At 39.8% G+C, this 17,668-nt stretch overlaps 1 protein-coding gene across 1 annotated transcript in view; it reads right to left on the bottom strand.

The window, feature by feature from the left end:
• Positions 1-17,668, bottom strand: part of LOC146333309 (neural-cadherin) — a 299,893-nt gene that overhangs the window by 220,055 nt on the left and 62,170 nt on the right. Inside the window, exons 7-11 of the mRNA XM_084722064.1 lie at positions 12,788-12,960; positions 7,205-7,373; positions 6,107-6,277; positions 5,670-5,842; positions 2,228-2,395 (exon numbers count right to left, since the gene is read on the bottom strand). Coding sequence (XP_084578190.1) covers positions 2,228-2,395; positions 5,670-5,842; positions 6,107-6,277; positions 7,205-7,373; positions 12,788-12,960 — 854 coding nt within the window. The remainder of the gene's footprint in view (positions 1-2,227; positions 2,396-5,669; positions 5,843-6,106; positions 6,278-7,204; positions 7,374-12,787; positions 12,961-17,668) is intronic.

Raw genomic sequence — 17,668 nt, 5'->3', positions numbered from 1 at the left:
GAATAGCGTTTACACGATGGAAATCGCTGATGGAGGACAAACGTTTTCACAGTGACGCCGAGGTTGCCTGTTTTCTGCTGGACAGGTAAATCATCCTACACACATAATTGTAGTTTGTTGTGAGATAGCTTTTGCTCGCCATTTTGTCCGCTGACGGCCACCGTACTCTTGGTGAGAGAGGGACGGTGTCGGGGTAAATCCTCTTAGTTGTAATCTAATGTTTGAACGCTAGATGCCACTGGAAATCACACACTTCTCCTTTAAAGTTCAAAAACTGCAGTATGGCCCATTTCAGAATAACATATATTATATAATGGATTTTAATTATTGATGCATTAATGTGTTTATTACTTAAAATTTGCAGCTCACTTTAATATTAGTTTGTTTATATTTTACATGAATCAAAGTAACTTGTAAGTTAATTTATCATAATAAATGTAGTGGAATTAAAAGTACATAATTGCTTCTAAGATGTTGTGGAATAAGTAAAAATATGAAGTGGCATAAAAGGAAAACACTGATTTAAAATACCTGAGAATACTTGAGTACACGTACGTAATTGGTATTGGCCATAAAATATTTATTTTATTTATTTTTCTATTTTGCAGCACCATAGTATGTTTTAGCTGGACGCCAGGATGTCAGTCTTATTTTTATGTTGAGTCAGATTCAAATGCTTGTTAAATATTTAACAGATAAAAAGATAAAAAGTTTTTTGTATACTTATCAGTCATTCTGTATATTACCATGGAAAAAATACTTCAGTGCAAGTACATATGCTGTATGTTGTGATGGTCCTGTTCTAATGTCAAATGTACGGAGCTGAACTTCCTGAGAGCAGCCTATGGCTGAGTGAGCTGACTGACGGTGGCTCAGTGGTTAGCACTGTCACCTTACAGTTTGAAGGTCCAGCTAGGATCGGGCCGTTCTGTGTGAATTTGAATGTTCTCCCCGTGTTTGTGTGGGTTTCCTCCAGGTGCTCCAGTTTTCCCCCACCATCAAAAACATGTATGTTCGATTAATTTCTCCTGTCAGTGCCCTTTGCTCATAACTGGTCCTTAGGCGCTGCATAGCGGCTGCCCACTGCTCCTAATACTTATGATGGGTCAAATGCAGAGAACTCATTACACTAAATGTTGCACTGTGTATAACTGTGTATGTGACAAATAAACCTGATTGACCATTCACAGGACATGTTTCTAAATGTAACAATACAAAAACAAATCAACATTACATCAAAACCAAACTGAATATTTTTACTAAAACATTGTTTGAGTCTCTGTACTGTTAACCATGTTTACATTGTAGCCTCCAGGTCTTTCACAATGTGATTTCACCTTCAATGAGAAATTTAAAAACACGGGTGTGTCTTATTTGCAAACTACCGTTTGCCAAAAAGTTTAACTGCGGTGGAATCCGGAGTGCAGCAAAGCAAAACCCACAGCCCAAGAACCCTTCTTTCTATATGAGTGCTGGTTAAAGTGTTTGTGTTTCAGTAGTACCTTTTTTGTGAGTCTGCCTGTGTGTGGATGCATTTATGTATGTGCATGCTTCCTGCTGCATTGTAGCTGCACTGTAATTTATTTCGCCTAAGATTTCAATTGAAATCTAATTAGCTAGATTTGAAATAATCTTTCAAATCACACGTATTAATATTTGACTATATTTATTGGCAAATATTCACCAGTACTGATATAGCTGGATAGGCCAATATCAGGCCCAATAATTATCATGCATCCCTATTTTTTTTATAATATTTTATATTCTTTTTATATCTCTTAGAGTATATTATTTACAATAAGAATGCACATTTTAATTTATGTGAGCACTAAGAGTGAAACACACTGTCTTGATGTGTATTTATGTACACTGTGGGTATTCTGTGTTGACATGGTGCCTTCTAATACATTTCAGTTGTGTTGTTCTTTCACATGACTAAGTAGAAATGTAAAACACAGGCTATGTGAAGGGACATATATATGAGGGGGTCCCAGTGTATTTTCTACAGAATCTTGTAAGGGGTCCTCGGCTGAGAAAATAAAAAAACAGAGAACCTCTGCTTTAGGCCACCACCAACTGCTTGTCTGAAAGAAAATAAATATTCCATGCCTGTTTTTATGTGTTAAAATTGTTGTATTTAATTGTTGTAGATTTTAGAGGTACCTATATGCTTCAATATTCTTCCTATGTGTGCCAATAGCCACCCCACCCCCCACCCCCAACGTACCACAATGGGTGTGTCCCGGACAGTGTTTTCTGGTATGACCACGCTGTAGCTGTCTTTCTCCCACTGTGGTGGCTGGTTTTTGACGTTGGTGATGGTGACGGACAGCTCGACTGAACTGCTTCTGTTCCCCCCGTCTGTCGCCACAATCTCCCTGGTGATGTAGGTCCTCTGTGGCAGAGAAGAGAAGAGGAGAGGAGACATCACTTGATGCTGTGTTCTCATGTCGCAGATTAGTGTGACAGTGATAATTATAGCTTCCTTTAAGTGTGATAAACATTGAGAATCTAGATCACATAGAGATCAGCAAGCAATCCATTTTTCACACTTGCGTGCAAGGAGAAATTGACTGTAGGCTGAATTCGGATAAACACAAACATACTTAAAGATAATTGTATTGATTAAGCAGAGTTTTGTAACCCTTACAAGAGCAATTAGCTTTAGCCACTGCAATCAGGGGGAAATGATCCGTCTTAGTAACTAAAGAAAATAACTTCACCAAGAGTCTGTACTCCAGTGTCGGTTAATTGGCATATGTTAAAGAACAAAAACAAACTGTGAGGACACAAGGTCACTTTCTTCAATTTTGTTCATGGCCTTCTGCTTTATACAGCAGGAGATGAAGGTTATTTACACATTCTGCCCATTTAAAGGTGTTTCCAATTCACAAATGAAAGAATTTCTTTTCATATATTCATTTTTTGCATGACTGGCTCTAAAAAACATTTTTTTAAGTTTTTTTGCAGTCTTAAAGTTTGATCTTTGCTCTTAGAAATTAAGATATCTGAGCTCATCACACTGGAAAACGTTGAAATAAACGTGTAGGCAGTGCCTGCTTGTGTTATACTTTATGCAGTTGTACTCATTAGTGGAAAAGTTTTGTATCTTCCAACATGTTCGAGTGAACCATTCTCTCAGGCAAAAACACTGGCATGGTGCCAGGTGTGAGTGTAAGATGCAAGGTGCTGAGGATACAGACATGCATTCCTCTTGGCACTGGAAGATGGTGAGTTGTAGCTTCTTGGGCTTTTATAATTGTGGCACTCATCTGGCACAGACTTGTTTTGCGCAGACTATGTGGCAGTTTCCTCTATTGCTTGTTCCTGTTCCCACCAAGATTGTTTTGTTTTTCAGACTTGTGGTGAAACAAGGGGTGAGAGGCAGTGAAGTGAGGAAAATATCAGCAATGTTATTTCTCCTGATGCCAAACAAAAGGCTCCAGTGAAGACATTATCACATATTCAGGCTGCCTGTCTGCAACTGGCCACTGGACTTCTGCCCCCTCACTGTCAGCAATAAAGTGCTTGAATGCAAATGTACTTGTTTTTCTGACCATGTACTGGGAAAAGGAGCCTTGCTGGAAGGATTCATGACCTGCAATCAGTGGGCCCTGCGTCAAAATGGTTTACACCCCATTTCCCAGGCTGATTGGGAGCATCTCTATGGCTGTCAGCACCAATGTCTGGTTACAGGGTGTCAACAATCAGCAAGCTACATGTAAGACTTTTAATGCCATGTTTAATTAAACTTAAAGCCACTTTTGCAATAAAACTAAACATCAAATGTGAAAATAGAGGCGCCATATTCTGGGTAAATACATACAGTACAAGCAAAACAAATCATCAGCTCAGGTTCACAAAGGCAATGAAATGAATGAGATGTGCTCTGAAATACTGGAGGTTAAAAGCTAAATTGAAACACAGGAAAGTATTAAACTTATGGAATAGGAAACTGGAACAATTAAAAAGGTCAGCTAACTAGCTCTCTCTGCCATGCCATCCAGACAGATGCAACCGTGACTACCAGGGTCACAAAGTTTGTGAACACAAACAACAAAAATCTAAAAGACTGTTACAGGATAATTTTTGTTGATTTTTTCCCCAAAATCCAATTCCAATTCAATTTAATAACGTCATTCCTTAATCTTCCATCTTGTCTGTGTTTGCCTGTGTTGTGTGCTTCTCTCCCTTTATGTCATAGTTGCACAAGTGTACAAACACTAACTTGTGTACTTCCCTTTTTCCTTTGTTGTTGGTACAGTGTTTTTTTGTACTGTTATGTCTGTTGTTGTACAGCTTCTCACTTAAGGCCCTATCTTACACCCGGTGCAAAGCATTTTTCTATCTTACACCAGCGCAAGTGTCATTTTTGCCATGTGTGTAAGATAGCAAATGCACATGCACCGGGTCTGTGCCACTGTGGGCGGGAGGTCTAAACATGAAGGCAAAACTAAGGCGTGGCCCGGCACATTTGCTATCTTGTGCTCGGCGCATTGGAGTAAAAACCACTTGCGCTTTAGACCAACTAAAACCTGGTCGAAGACCAAAGTCTGTGGTCTTTCAGCACAAGACAGCACCGTGCATGTTTGGCCGAAACACACGTCTTCACAATCACAAAAAACCTTCATCTATGGTCATTCTCTTCCTCACATGGGAGTGTGGGTTAGTTAAGTGTTATTTGAACATATTTTCTATCAGCAATTAAGTGTAAATATTGAAGTTAAAAGCGTTCGCGTGTCTCGCACTTCGCTGAGGTGCACACGTCTCCACAACCACAGAACACCTTTCACTGTTAAACAGCTGTGCGTGCATGTTTGTCTTTAAAGATAGGCTCACTAATGAGGAAAAAGAAATTATTTTATAATTATAAAGCCTAATAAATATAAACAGACCTGCAAAGTGTGCACAGGCCACGATCACAGCTGTCAAATCATCTTTATCAGAGGAGTCAGCATGACAGCTGGAGCAGCTGTAGTGTTTGTGTCTGCGTGTTTGTCATGATCCTGAAAAACAATGACTAAATAATTATGATCTATAACAAAATATACAAGACACTATATTTGACTGCACGAACCTGGTCCGATCTGGGGAGAAAAAGTTATGTGTGCTTCTATCAGAGCTGGTTGGATATATCTGTGCGTAATTTTGCGCACTTCCAACTTCAGAAAAAAGGATTAGTTGGGGGTCAGCCCAGCTTGGCAGCTTCACGGCTAGACTGGATCAGTTCGCCTCCCCTCTCTACCGTACTATCTCTCTCCTCTGCTCCCCAGCCAGCAGAGCTGCACAATAATGATGATTAGAAAAATATAACACAATCTCAAGGTGCTTCAGTGTAAAACATTACCAGTTACATATCTGCATGACATTTGTGGTCCATTTATTGTATTGGTTTCTGCAGGTGGATTTGGACACACCTTGAACAAATTAAATCTATTGTGCCTCACGCTCTCCACATGATGTTTTGGCTTCAATTTTGGGAGCTGCCATGTCATCCATCTTTATATACAGTCAATGATAGCTATACATGTCTGCTATAATGGAAACACAGCAGGAAGTCCTATTAACAGAGAAAAAAATTATGATGAAACCTTTTTAAATAGAAGCCTCAAAACCTTTCCAAAACTGGTTTGGCATTATTTGTTTGTATCCTGTGTGTGTGTGTGTACCTGAGAAATGGGCTGGTTGACATACACCCAGCCTGTCAGGGGGTTGACCCTGAGGTACTCCGGCTGTTCATTGGACATGGAGTATGTGATGGCTGCATTGGTGCCAAAGTCATCGTCATGGGCTGCCACTCGCAAGAAACTAGTCCCGATCATTGTATCTTCACGAAGGAAGTCTGTGGCAGAAGAAGAGGAAAGGTGCTTTATGCCTCAGTGGTTCTGTGAGACCTTAATTTGTTGTCTGTTATATTGTATTCATCAGTACAGTGGGTGAGTGAGCTCAACGAAAAAAACCAAAGCAAATGTCAACCCAAATATTGAAAAGGTCTTCTTCATTTCCTTGTTTTTAGCATATGTGTGTGTGTTTTCTTACTGTAGCAGGAGGTTGAGCTCTCTCAGTCACTATACTGAAGTCTTATTTTACACTGATATCTACTTACATTCATATCGGATGTTCTCAAACTTGGGACTGTTGTCGTTCTGGTCCAGGATGAGAATGTTGAGCTGACAAATGCCAATCAGTGGGTCAGCTGCCTGGTCAGTGGCAGTCACCGTCACAGCATACTCCCGTTGGCGTTCACGGTCAAATTTCCTGGCTGTCACAATTACTCCTAGGAATGGAGAGATAATGAGCTTCATAAGACAGCTACATTATACCAAACACTACTTGGTTTCATTTCCCCAGAACATTTGCAATTTAACACCAAAATGATTTCCTCTGTTTGCCTTGAAGCTAAACTTTTAAGACAGTAGAGCAAACGAGCAGCAGAATAGGACAAGAAATGAGACTTCTTCAAAAGTAGTTATACTGAAATCCAAAGAGAATTATATTTTATTTTCCATGGACATTGTAAAAATACCATGCATATGTTTGTCTGCAAAAGCAGACATTAATGAATCTTAAATAAATTATTAATTTAACTATTTTTTCTTATTAAAATTTTTACTTTAACTTTTTAGAAGTTTCACATAACCACTAGCAAAACATACTTTTTTTTATGAGAGTATGTACTAGTATGTTTTCTGAAAATCAGAAGTAAAACAGAATGGCTGGATTTCAAATGCTAAAAATGTTTATAGAGCAAAAATGTTCTTTAAAGTTTCAGCCCTGGACTTTCAGAGGTCCAAACATTTCTGAAATATTTTTCTATTAATGCATACTGAAGAGCATGTTTAACATTTCATAAAGACAACATTAAGAAAAAAACAAGCTTTCATGTGTCCAAGGCATTTTTTTTTTTTTTTGTTGCACTAAGTTTTTTAATCAGAGAATGCCCAGACTTAGGCTGAAATATGCTCTAAAATACCTGAAGTGGAATAAAAAATTTTTTTTTAGGTTTTGAGCATGTTGAGCCTCTATAATAATCTCCACAGGACTAATATTATTTGTTGTCTTTTGTGTGTTTGGGTTAGGGGTTAGGGTGAGGGTTAGGGTTCAAGTGAAAGGTGTGTGTGTGTGTGTGTGTGTGTGTGTGTGTGTGTGTGTGTGTGTGTGTGTGTGTGTGTGTGTGTGTGTGTGTGTGTGTGTGTTTCAGTACCGGTGTCTGGGTGTATACTGAATGCTGGCACAGTGGAGTCTTTGTGCATGAAGCCGTATGTGACCCTGCCATTGGAGCCCTCGTCAGCATCCACAGCATGAACCTGCAGAACGAACGTCCCCGCTGGCTGGTTCTCCAGGACTGACGTACTCTCTCTGTATTGCTGACACTGAAGAGAATGAGACAGCGGGCAGAGAGGACAGGTGGGAGGAAGAGAAGATCACATCAATGTAAGTATGGAGAAACTTAGATCAATACTCAATTCTATCGAAACTCGAACTGAGAGTGTGTGGGAGGTGGAATGTTGCTCATCTTGAAAGGACAGATTAAAGATTATTTACTGGTGGGGATGAAAAGTGTAACATGGACAAAAAGTAATAAGGGAAAGAAAGAAAGAAAGTACGAATCCTGGTTCCAGCACCTTTTCCATCCATTGATTTTCTACATTGGCTTGTCCTGTGTAAGATAGATAGTGGTAGTGAGTTCAGGGTTCTTGGAGCCTATCTCAGCACCCACCGGGCAAAGGTGCTCAATAGCTGCTTGGTGATGTGCTCAAAGCGGCTCCAGAGGTTTGGTAAATATGAAAACTGCTCATGTTTTGGCACACAGTGTGTTTAGTTCGGTCTAAAACAAGGAAATGGCGCCAACACTTCACAGAGAGCTATCAGCAGTGTACCAGTAAAACAGATGCTGTTGTATTTAAGAAGGCTAATTTTGAGTGAGATTTTACAAAAAAAAAATGGGACATGAAGTAGGTACATTTCTGTCAGCCAAATAAAACTTTTTTTCCATTGCTATATAAGACCAACTAATGTTTGGCCAGGTGATATAGTGAATATTTTAGTGCACAATAAACTGCTCATTTAACTACAAAGGGAGCTTTACAGAAAGAAGTGACAATGCAGACAAAATTATATACCCTATGTATGTGCAAGACAAAAACATTTTTACTGAAAAGAAATATCATACGTACTTAAATATGGACTCCTCCGAACCTTGTCAACCTCATCACTTCACTGTCACCATGTAACAGTCCTGGCTAATACTAAAATCTGTACATGGAAGGTTGTTATCAAAGTGTAATAATTCAATCAACATTCAAATAGCAGACGTTTCTTACAGTTACTTGGAAGTGATGTGGCAGCTTGCAGTAAAGCTGCAAAGTCAAACATTTCAAGTTCCCTTCCAGATACATGCTGAGTGTATAAAAATACTCAGCTATAATTTAGATTTTCTTTAACATGGTCTTCCCTACATAAAAAGTAAAAAACACATTTACTCCGTCTCCCAGAAACTCACTATGACACAGCGAATGCTAACTCTCATTCTCTGTACTGACAAGTCCACTCACTGGAGGTTTAAGGTTCTTTGCCTGCATATCAGCGATTGGCACTCTATTTTTTATGTACCAAATCTAGCTTGTCAGAGGTGCGTTTGAATCTCAGATTTTAGGATAGTGCACAGACATCTCCACCTTCACTAGAGGAATATGAAAACACCTCTCTAGTGACAAACTTTGTACAGTTAAGTCAGTAAAGTCAAGGTCATGCATTTTAGGTGACATAAGCATAAAAAGAAAACCTATTTTTGACTGGAATGAAAATGTTGTAGCGGTTCAAGACATGGCCCAGACTTACAGGCTTCCATTACTAAATCTGATCACATGGTGACAAGAAACTGATGACTTATAGAAGACAGCCCTAACATCACAACTAAAGGTCATAGAAGTCCCCACCACAGTATGCAGTTATAACCTCATGTCAGCACTGTAAAGATGGTCATATATTCCTGTATAACCACTCACACATATTAAAACAGATAAGAGGAAAACAGGTCTGGCTGGTAGTGTTTTGTTTCCATCTCAACTGAAAGTGAACTTTTTATTGAGGAATGTTGCTCTATTACAATTTTGTACGATACAATCTACTCAGTGTGGAAGAATAATATGAAGAATGAGAATGCAAACCATTTTCAAAACAATTATCTGCTGTCCTGTGTTTAAAATGGCAAGAAATCCTGGGAAAAATAAATCATGGAAAGTCAACATTCTTAAAATCAACCATAAAACATGAAGCCTACCCTCCATTTAACACCACACTGAATCTTGGTGACATCATGGAGAGTCATTTGGTGCTTTCAGTTCTTGGTGTGATGCAAGGTAGCTGCTCCGTGTTTGGATTCTCAAGGATTTTGTCAATCACTGAACTTGTCAAACACACAAAGAGCTTTATTATCCTCATTTATACGCTGCCTGGGTTTCACTCACTCTCTCCACCCCACTCTGTCTGGGCTCTCATCTTTCTCTCGCCTACCCTGTCTCCATCATCTCTTTTTCTTTAAGTCCTGTCTCAATGGAATGTTGATGCTGATGTGCCAGAGACAGAATGAAGAGGAAGGAATCCCTCAGTACTGCTGCTTGATGCCTTCCTTTGACATCTAATTAATAATAGGAACTTTCTTTTTTAATCTTCCAATGTTCCCTTGCTTCCTTCTCTTCTCCTCTGCCTTCTATCTTCTATCATGCAACAATGCTTTACCTCCTTTCACCCCATCAACCTTTCCATCTGTAGTCATCAGAAGCTTTTATGCCTTTTTTGCCTCCAGCGCTTCACTTCTTCCTTTATACTTTCCACAGATTAGAGGGAGTATGGTGAAGATATGCAGGTTTGCATGCAGGCATTCACCCATGCAATTAATTAGAAGGGTCAAAGAGAGTGAAACAGACCAGCATGTGTGGAGCAGACATTCCATATCACACATAAACACATAGAGATGCTGTGATTGCTGTGCCTTGCCACCAATTCTGTGATTGGCATGGACAGATTCTCAAGGAACGGAGAGTGTGTCTGGTTTTTTGACCTTAGGATTGCACGTCTGCTTTTTGTAGATGATGTGCCTGCGCTGGCTTCACCAGACCGTGAGTATGCGCTTGGATAGCTTGCAGCTGCGCAGCAGTTGAAGTGAAAGTCTAGAGTTTGAGTATCTTGGGGTCTTGCTCATGAGTGAAGGATGGGTGGAGGCTGATAATAGAGATGTCAACAGTTAAACATTCATTGGTAAAATACCAACAGTATTTTTGACTGGTTATGCATGTTGGTCAATAGGTTAATTTGCATACACATAAACATTCTGCTAACAAGTTTAGTGTTAGTACTAACACGGTGAGAACAAGGACCCGGCTGCCATGTCCGAGGATGGCTCACAAGCAAAAATCACATCCCTACCAGCCGGAGAATGTGTGACGCACACTGATGTTGCTGGTGTTAAGCCATATCAATCAGTTTAGTAGAGGGCAAGGGCTTCAAAGAGCTAGTTCGGTAACTTTACCTTGAGCCTGAGTATGTTATGCAATTGAGAGCTACTGAGACTAACACACTGAAAAAAATTTAAAAAAAGACAGGAGAAGAAGGATGAGGTCAAAGTCATGCTAGTCAGTGCAGACAAGCTACATCTGACCACCAACTGCTGGTGCTACATCACAACTACCTGTCACTTCATCAGTGCTGACTGGGAGACAGCCTCTCCGTCAACCAGAGGTTGTCGCACTATACGGTACAACATAGCTAAGAAGCTGAATAGTGGAATGGACACATGGAAACAAAAGAAGACTATGGTATATCACAACATTTTGTGAATTTGAATTTGAGTTTGTTTGTTTTTATTTAACCAAAACTGACACCCCTTATTAATAGGCAGCTCGGTTGGTGTGTCTATAGGCACTATCCCAGACTGTTCTGTTCTGGATATAAAAGATGATCTAAGTTCCTACCCACACCTGTGGTCATGAGGTTTGGGTGAAAACCAAAAGAATGAGACTGCAGCTAGAGGCAGCAGAAAAGAGTTTCCTACATAGGGTGGGTGGGTTCACCTTTAGGGAGGGTGAGGGGCGAAGGAATTTGGAGTAGAACTGCTCAGGGAGAAACCAATCCAACATTCTCTGAATATAACCGAGAACACAAACACTGAATTTTGTAATGACACAGATGAAGAGTTCCTACCGGACCCATACTGATTGACTTAGTAAAATCTGTAAATATCAACACCAATACCAAATCAGCAGATTGGATCAGTGCATCCATAGAACTGCTGCTCCTTTACATTGTGCATTTTGTTTTCAAAAGTGCAGTCAGGCATGAAGTGAGAGGTGAGAGGTGCTCTCTCTTATGTTTTCTCCTCCTCTACACAGTATGTTACAAATGTCCGATCTGGGTATTATGTGCTACTTCAAATATAAAAATGTACATGAATAAACTTATATGAGAGTGAGTCACAGGAGAATTGAAGGTTAATAAACAAATGTAGTCAAGTCTGATATTTATGCCACAGGGAAATGCAGGATCTGGCTGTATTCAAGAGATCTGGCCTATCTGTATCTGCCTCTTGGTCCACTGATCCAGCCCTGAGTTCCAGAGAGGCTCCAGTCAGTTATAAGATTGGGCATCAAACAAGATAAAAGGGCCTTTCTGCCTCAGTGTCCTGCTGATGCCTGCTAGCTACAGAGGAAACACCAACTAACCTTGGATGTCTTTACTAACTGAGAAAATCAACACTTCTTCTTTGGTATTTTTCCCTCTTACTTTGTCCACCTTTGATCAAATACACAAAACATTATAAACAGTGTTTGTCCAGAATTTTTTCTTACATCTATTATGTTTTCTTCTTTGATCATGATTTTGCATCTGCTTTATTTGTTGCTTTCATTTCATCTACACTTATCTCTCTTTTCATTTTTAAAATATTCTCTCTCAAAAGAGTCATGGTGAGTGGGGGGAGTCAGGCATTTGTCCGTTGCAATCAGCATCCTGCCAGCAGAGAGAAAAGAATGAATCATAGACTTGCAGTATGATGCCAGCAGGAGATTCCTGAGAGAGACAATTGTGCATACAGAGCACATGAAACACTGTGGACCAGGAATCCCTCTTTTCCCCTCTCCTCTCTTTTCTCTTGGCTCTCATCTCGTCGCCCGTCCCTCTGTCTCTTCCTGCTATGAGGTGAAGCCGAAAGGGAAACACTTGGCGCTCACTTTCCCCCAGGAGAGACTGAGTGAGGTTTACTCAGCAAGCCCCTGCTCCTAATCTTGGCTTGCGATACCTCAAGGGGCTTGAAAAGTCACCTCATTTAAAATTGAGACATGGTTAGAAGAAAGCAGGTGGAGACGTAGCGCTTCCAGAGCGGGTCGGTCGGGATTTCTGCCACATCCCTCAAAGCTTTAATTAAAAGACCGAAATGATGTAGGAGAGAGACGAGAGAGCAGAGACGAGGGGTCAAGCTGGCTAATCGCTCCTCCAGAGAGGAGAGATAGAGGCTAATAAATAGCGGAGATAGACAGAGAAAGAGAGGGAGACAAAGGAATGATGGAAGAGAGTTACATGAGACAGACAGAGGCGGAAAAAAAGAATCAGCAAAGAAAAGGATAGAGTGAGAAGTCACTGAGATATATTAAGACAATGAGAAAGAAGAGAAACAAAATGTGTATGTCAACTGGGGAAGTAGATCTTTATCCAACACTCTTTCAAACTCAAGCAGATAATGAGCAAGACTAAACAAAGCTTAATGATGTGAGCATGCCATTGCTTGTCTTACCTTCTCAAAGACAGGCTTGTTGTTATTCACATCGTCCACTCCCACTATGACCTGAGCTGTGGATGACAAGGCCTGAGGTCCGCCTGAGGCGTTGTCATCCGTTGCTGTAATGTTGAGGACATATTCAACACCCTGGAGGTGAGGGGGCGGGCTGGAGCGCAGACGGATCAAACCTGCAACCAAACGCAAGGATAACAGCAGTTAACACACACAGTCAGTCAGCTGTTGCTCCTGTAACATCTGTAAATACCTGTTGTCTATATGTTGAAAGAAATACTGTGTTTTGCAGTCAAATTGAAGTTAACAAATTTGCAATTCTATTTGAAAATCCCAAAGATAAGTTTCTGGCTAACTCAAAATCTTGTGTCAAGGTTATTCATGTCCTGGGCAGTTGTTTGGTCTTTTATTACTTTTAGATATATATAAGGGTCCCCTTGAAAATACCAACCCCCCACCCTTTTTTGGTCTTATATTATCAACAATTACTTCAACCAAAGCTGATGTGGAGAACAAGGAACATCTGACTTTCAGTGTTTTAGTTGTCCGATTGCCATGACATCAAAATGTGTATTCTTAAGTGTAGCTATATATGCAATCTGGGAACACATCAGCTATGGCGATTCAGCTTCAGAGGGCTACGGCCAATGTTTCAGGACTTCTGGTGTAGCCAGTGGATATCTGATTAGCAACTTCAGATGTGAGAATAGAGTTGGAGGGTAGTCTCTAGAAACGGATATTTGCTAGGGCTGCAATGATTATTTTCATTGTCAATTATTTTCTCAATTAATAGTTGATTGGTCTATAAAATATCAGAAAATTGTGAAAAACATCAATCAGTGTTTCCCTAAGCCCAAGGTAACGCAGTCAAATATCTTGTTTTGTTTATAACCCAAAGATTTTCAGTTTACTGTCATAGACAAGTAAAGACACCAAAACACAGTCAACAAGCTGGAGTCAGAAAATTTTGACTTTTTTTCAAACCAATTAGTCGACTATGAAAACGGTTGATGATTAATTTAATAATCAAGTAATCACTGCCGCTGTGATATTTGCATATGAAAGCAGATAAAAAATAAAAAAAAAACTAATAAAAACCTCAACCATCATCAGACAATAGCTGATGGGTTCAGAGATTACATTTTAGCCAATGTGATGTGCCTCTTTTGCTCTCCACAGGGACAGTTTATCTGCAAGCCACCAAAGCCTGTTCAAAAACGATTGGTCAATACCACTCTGACTATATATGGAAACCAGAGTGCTTCTGATACCAAAATCTTGTCCCTTGCCTACCAATTTTACATTCATATGGAGATATCTGTTTATCAAGACTACTGTGGGAGTAGGGCTGAACGATTTGGGAAAATAATCTAATTGCAATTTTTTTCTCCAATATTACGATTGTGATTTAATATGCAATTTTTAAGAAAATATTATTTTATCCTCTTTTTTTCCCAACAAAACGTCATGAATTATTTTAATATGGCCAACACAATATTAGATACATTTAGTACTGTTCTTTCCCATAGGCTGGGTGTCTTTGTTACAATTAAAAGATGTCACAATAAGATGCAAGAGTTGAAATAAATAACACTTTTACTTAACTGCTCATTACAGAAACATAAGAGCAACAAATCTTTGGCTTTGCCTCTATGTATTGCCTCTATGTATTTAACCAATCTGACTGAAGTATGTACAGGAGGGTATACTGTACCGTTTATCAAGCGTATTTATCAATGCTGTGAACCTTGGCCAGGCTTGGCACCGTGCTGAGAAGCACCATATCTTTATCAATGAACTCGCAGTGATTTCCCCGTGCCGAGTGACACTTTCAAACATGTGATGGCAGGCAATGATGCCCGTCTTGGGTTTAGCGTGTGTGGCGCACTGGTGCTTGGCATTTTAGCCATACAACTGTCATAAATGGCTTTGTGGTGTTTTTTAAGTGCTGGAAGAGGTTTGTAGTGTTGCCCCGTGAAGTAGCAACAGTACCACGGCATGTTCTGCACAATACCTGACACTGTGCAGCATCTTCTTTTTTAAGTGCAGTATAAAAAGTTCATGCAGTCGATTGGTCTCTCTCTCTCTCTCTCTCTCTCTCTCTCTCTCTCTCTCTCTCTCTCTCTCTCTCTCTCTCTCTCTCTCTCTCTCTCTCTCTCTCTCTCTCTCTCTCTCTCTCTCTCTCTCTCTCTCTCTCTCTCTCTCTCTCTCACGTGGCCACATTGTAATCGCACACGTTGCGATTACAAAATCGTGTTTTACCATATTGCAATATTATCGCAAAAGCAATTAATCGTTCAGCCCTACGTGAGAGTCAGTAGTATGCAAACTAAGGCCAAAACGCACTGCAGGCTTCATTTGATACGCGTCTATTGACGCACATCAAATCAAGCTTCTATAGCGCACTGCAGGCTTCAGAATAAGCAGCGAAGTGACAAACATTTCATGGAGGAGATGAGCATCTGTCTGTTTCAGACAGATATTTTAGTCAGGGAACTGTTCAGTACCATCAGGATTTATCATCAAAAAAGTTCAGCACTTCACACACCATCCCCCTCCCTCCCTCCTCTCTGCTGTCTCTCTCTAGTTGTTCGTAGTTATGATTAATCGCCAGGGAGTAATTCAGTATTTAAAAGTACACAAATGGGACTTGGATCAAAAAAAAATCACACCACTAAAGTGTACAGTAATATTATGTTTCATGATCATAAAATGTTTTTATATCAAGGCGGCGCATCTGTCCATATTCACACACTCTCTCCCTCCCTCGCTCTTTGCTGCGAGTAGTTTTTTTTTTTTTTTAGCTGCTTACTGGTGGAGCGGCAGGCTCAATCAGCACTCGCTCCTCACGTCCATGCCTTTTTTATTCCATTTAACTCTCCCCAAACACGAACTGCAGCTGCAGATTAAAAAAGCCCTGGTCCTCATTTGATGCTCCAAAATGAAACAGGTTCGGAGTCTGAGTGTCAAGTCAGTTTGACGCACATCGAGATGCTTTCAGTGCCTGTTCTGCCATTTAGAACAATGGGTGCACTTCAAAATGTGAACGTCAGACGCCTTTAGTGCGTTTTGGCCTTTACTGTTTTGGAAATGTGCCCTGAACTGCCCAGGTGTTATAAGTTAGACTGTTGATCTAAACCAGAATAACTGGAACAACAGAGGCAACTATAGCCCAGAGTAGAGTGGTGATGGCCATTAATTGTATGGTTGGTGGATCAATCTTTGACTCCACTCATTCACGTACTTCAACAGTGCACTGGATCGAAAATCAGTCTCAGCGCGTGCATGTGACAAAAGCATCTGCCAAATTTTTGTAGTGTAATAGTCTGTTTATATGGCCAAGTGGCCTGTTTAGAGTGGCCTGTTTAGAGTTTGTGTTCTTTAACAGGAAGCAATATTATTCACTGTATCTTTACCAGTGAGAGCTGTTGAGATGGCGGTTGTGACATCTCTGTCAGACTTCCATTCAGGTTTTGATGTACAGAAAATTCAGATTTAGTGCAGTCTAGTATTTGAGAACATTGCAGATCTTCAGAGTAAACCAGGGTACTTATTTTAATAACCGATAAACGTAAAAGTTTTCAACAATCCTTTAAGAATTTAATGCAAGCTTATCGGCATCAGTGACAAAGCCTTAACAATTGTCAGTGCATCTCATACCACTCAGTGGCTATGACAGAAAGTCAAGGTTGAGCTTATGTACAAAAAAAAGGATCTTCCACATCAAACCCAAGTGCTCTGGCAAGAAAATAAGCGGAGGACAAACAAAAGCACAGGTGTTTCTATGCCCCTCTTTTTCAGACCTGCGAGTCTTTTCACTGAAGTGGAACGCTTGAACACACTCAGATAGTGTCAAAGGTGGGTAGAGCAGGTGAGTAGCACAATAGCCAAAAGCTACTTGAGTAAAAGTATTCAGTCAAAATCCCAAGTGACTTTTAAACAATGTACTGACAAAAGTAATCATTTAGCTTTAAGAATATAACCTCTTAAGTGCAAAACTTAAGAGACAGTGTACAGTGAGATACCAGTGTACTTACTACTATATGCAGAGTATTTCTACTTTGGTTTGAAATTGTGAAATGAAATGAAAGAATTTTACCAACCACACTCCACAGTATATGGTAACAAGTGATTGGATGATAAAAACTAATAGCCCCTGAAAACTGTAATTTTAGCTATTATAATGCTAATAAGACAGTTAATTCTTTTTCAGTGGAAATACTACTTTTCATAATCATGAGGAGATGTGTCTCATTCTGCTTTGTTTCTTTGTAGATCTATGGTAAATTACACAATAAAAGGCTCTGAAAACAAATAAGGCTCATCATCGTTGGGAGTAAACTGTTAAAGACTATTAAAACTAAAATAAAAAGACTTTAAATATGACAGACCCATTTGCTAAAATCATCAGGCATGATGAGGCCAGGCCAGCCCTGGATGATCTCTGTGCCCCCACTGTGCATCTTGTTCCCTACCCTCCATTCCAGTTGCTATCTTAAAATAATTAACAGAATTTCCTGTTGTGAGAAGCAGTAGTTGAGTGGTACATAAATCCAGCTTTTTTCCTCCAAATTAATAAACTTAATTAATTAAAAGGTTTAGAGTGAGGACATAGGCAGCTATACACAGACAACAAAGAAAGTGGCTGACCCAACAAAATAAATAAATAAATAAATAAATAAATAAATAAATAAATAAATAAATAAACAATAAAAGTAGAGCATAAGGCCACAGCCCAATCAGGAAGCCAATACAACAGTCTTTCTAGCCACACTAATGTTAGCCTTGAACTTCTGCAAGATGAGCATGAATCAAGCTCCAACCTACACCACCATTACCTTGGATAATTTTGGAACTGAAAACTGCAAGTGATTATGAAGTTTC

This window comes from Lutjanus erythropterus, chromosome 1 (genome assembly GCF_056507025.1).
Source record: "Lutjanus erythropterus isolate fLutEry1 chromosome 1, fLutEry1.hap2, whole genome shotgun sequence".
In the NCBI taxonomy this organism is placed as follows: domain Eukaryota; kingdom Metazoa; phylum Chordata; class Actinopteri; order Lutjaniformes; family Lutjanidae; genus Lutjanus; species Lutjanus erythropterus.
Note: the sequence above shows the minus strand (reverse complement) of the source record. Positions and strands in the feature narration are given on the sequence as shown.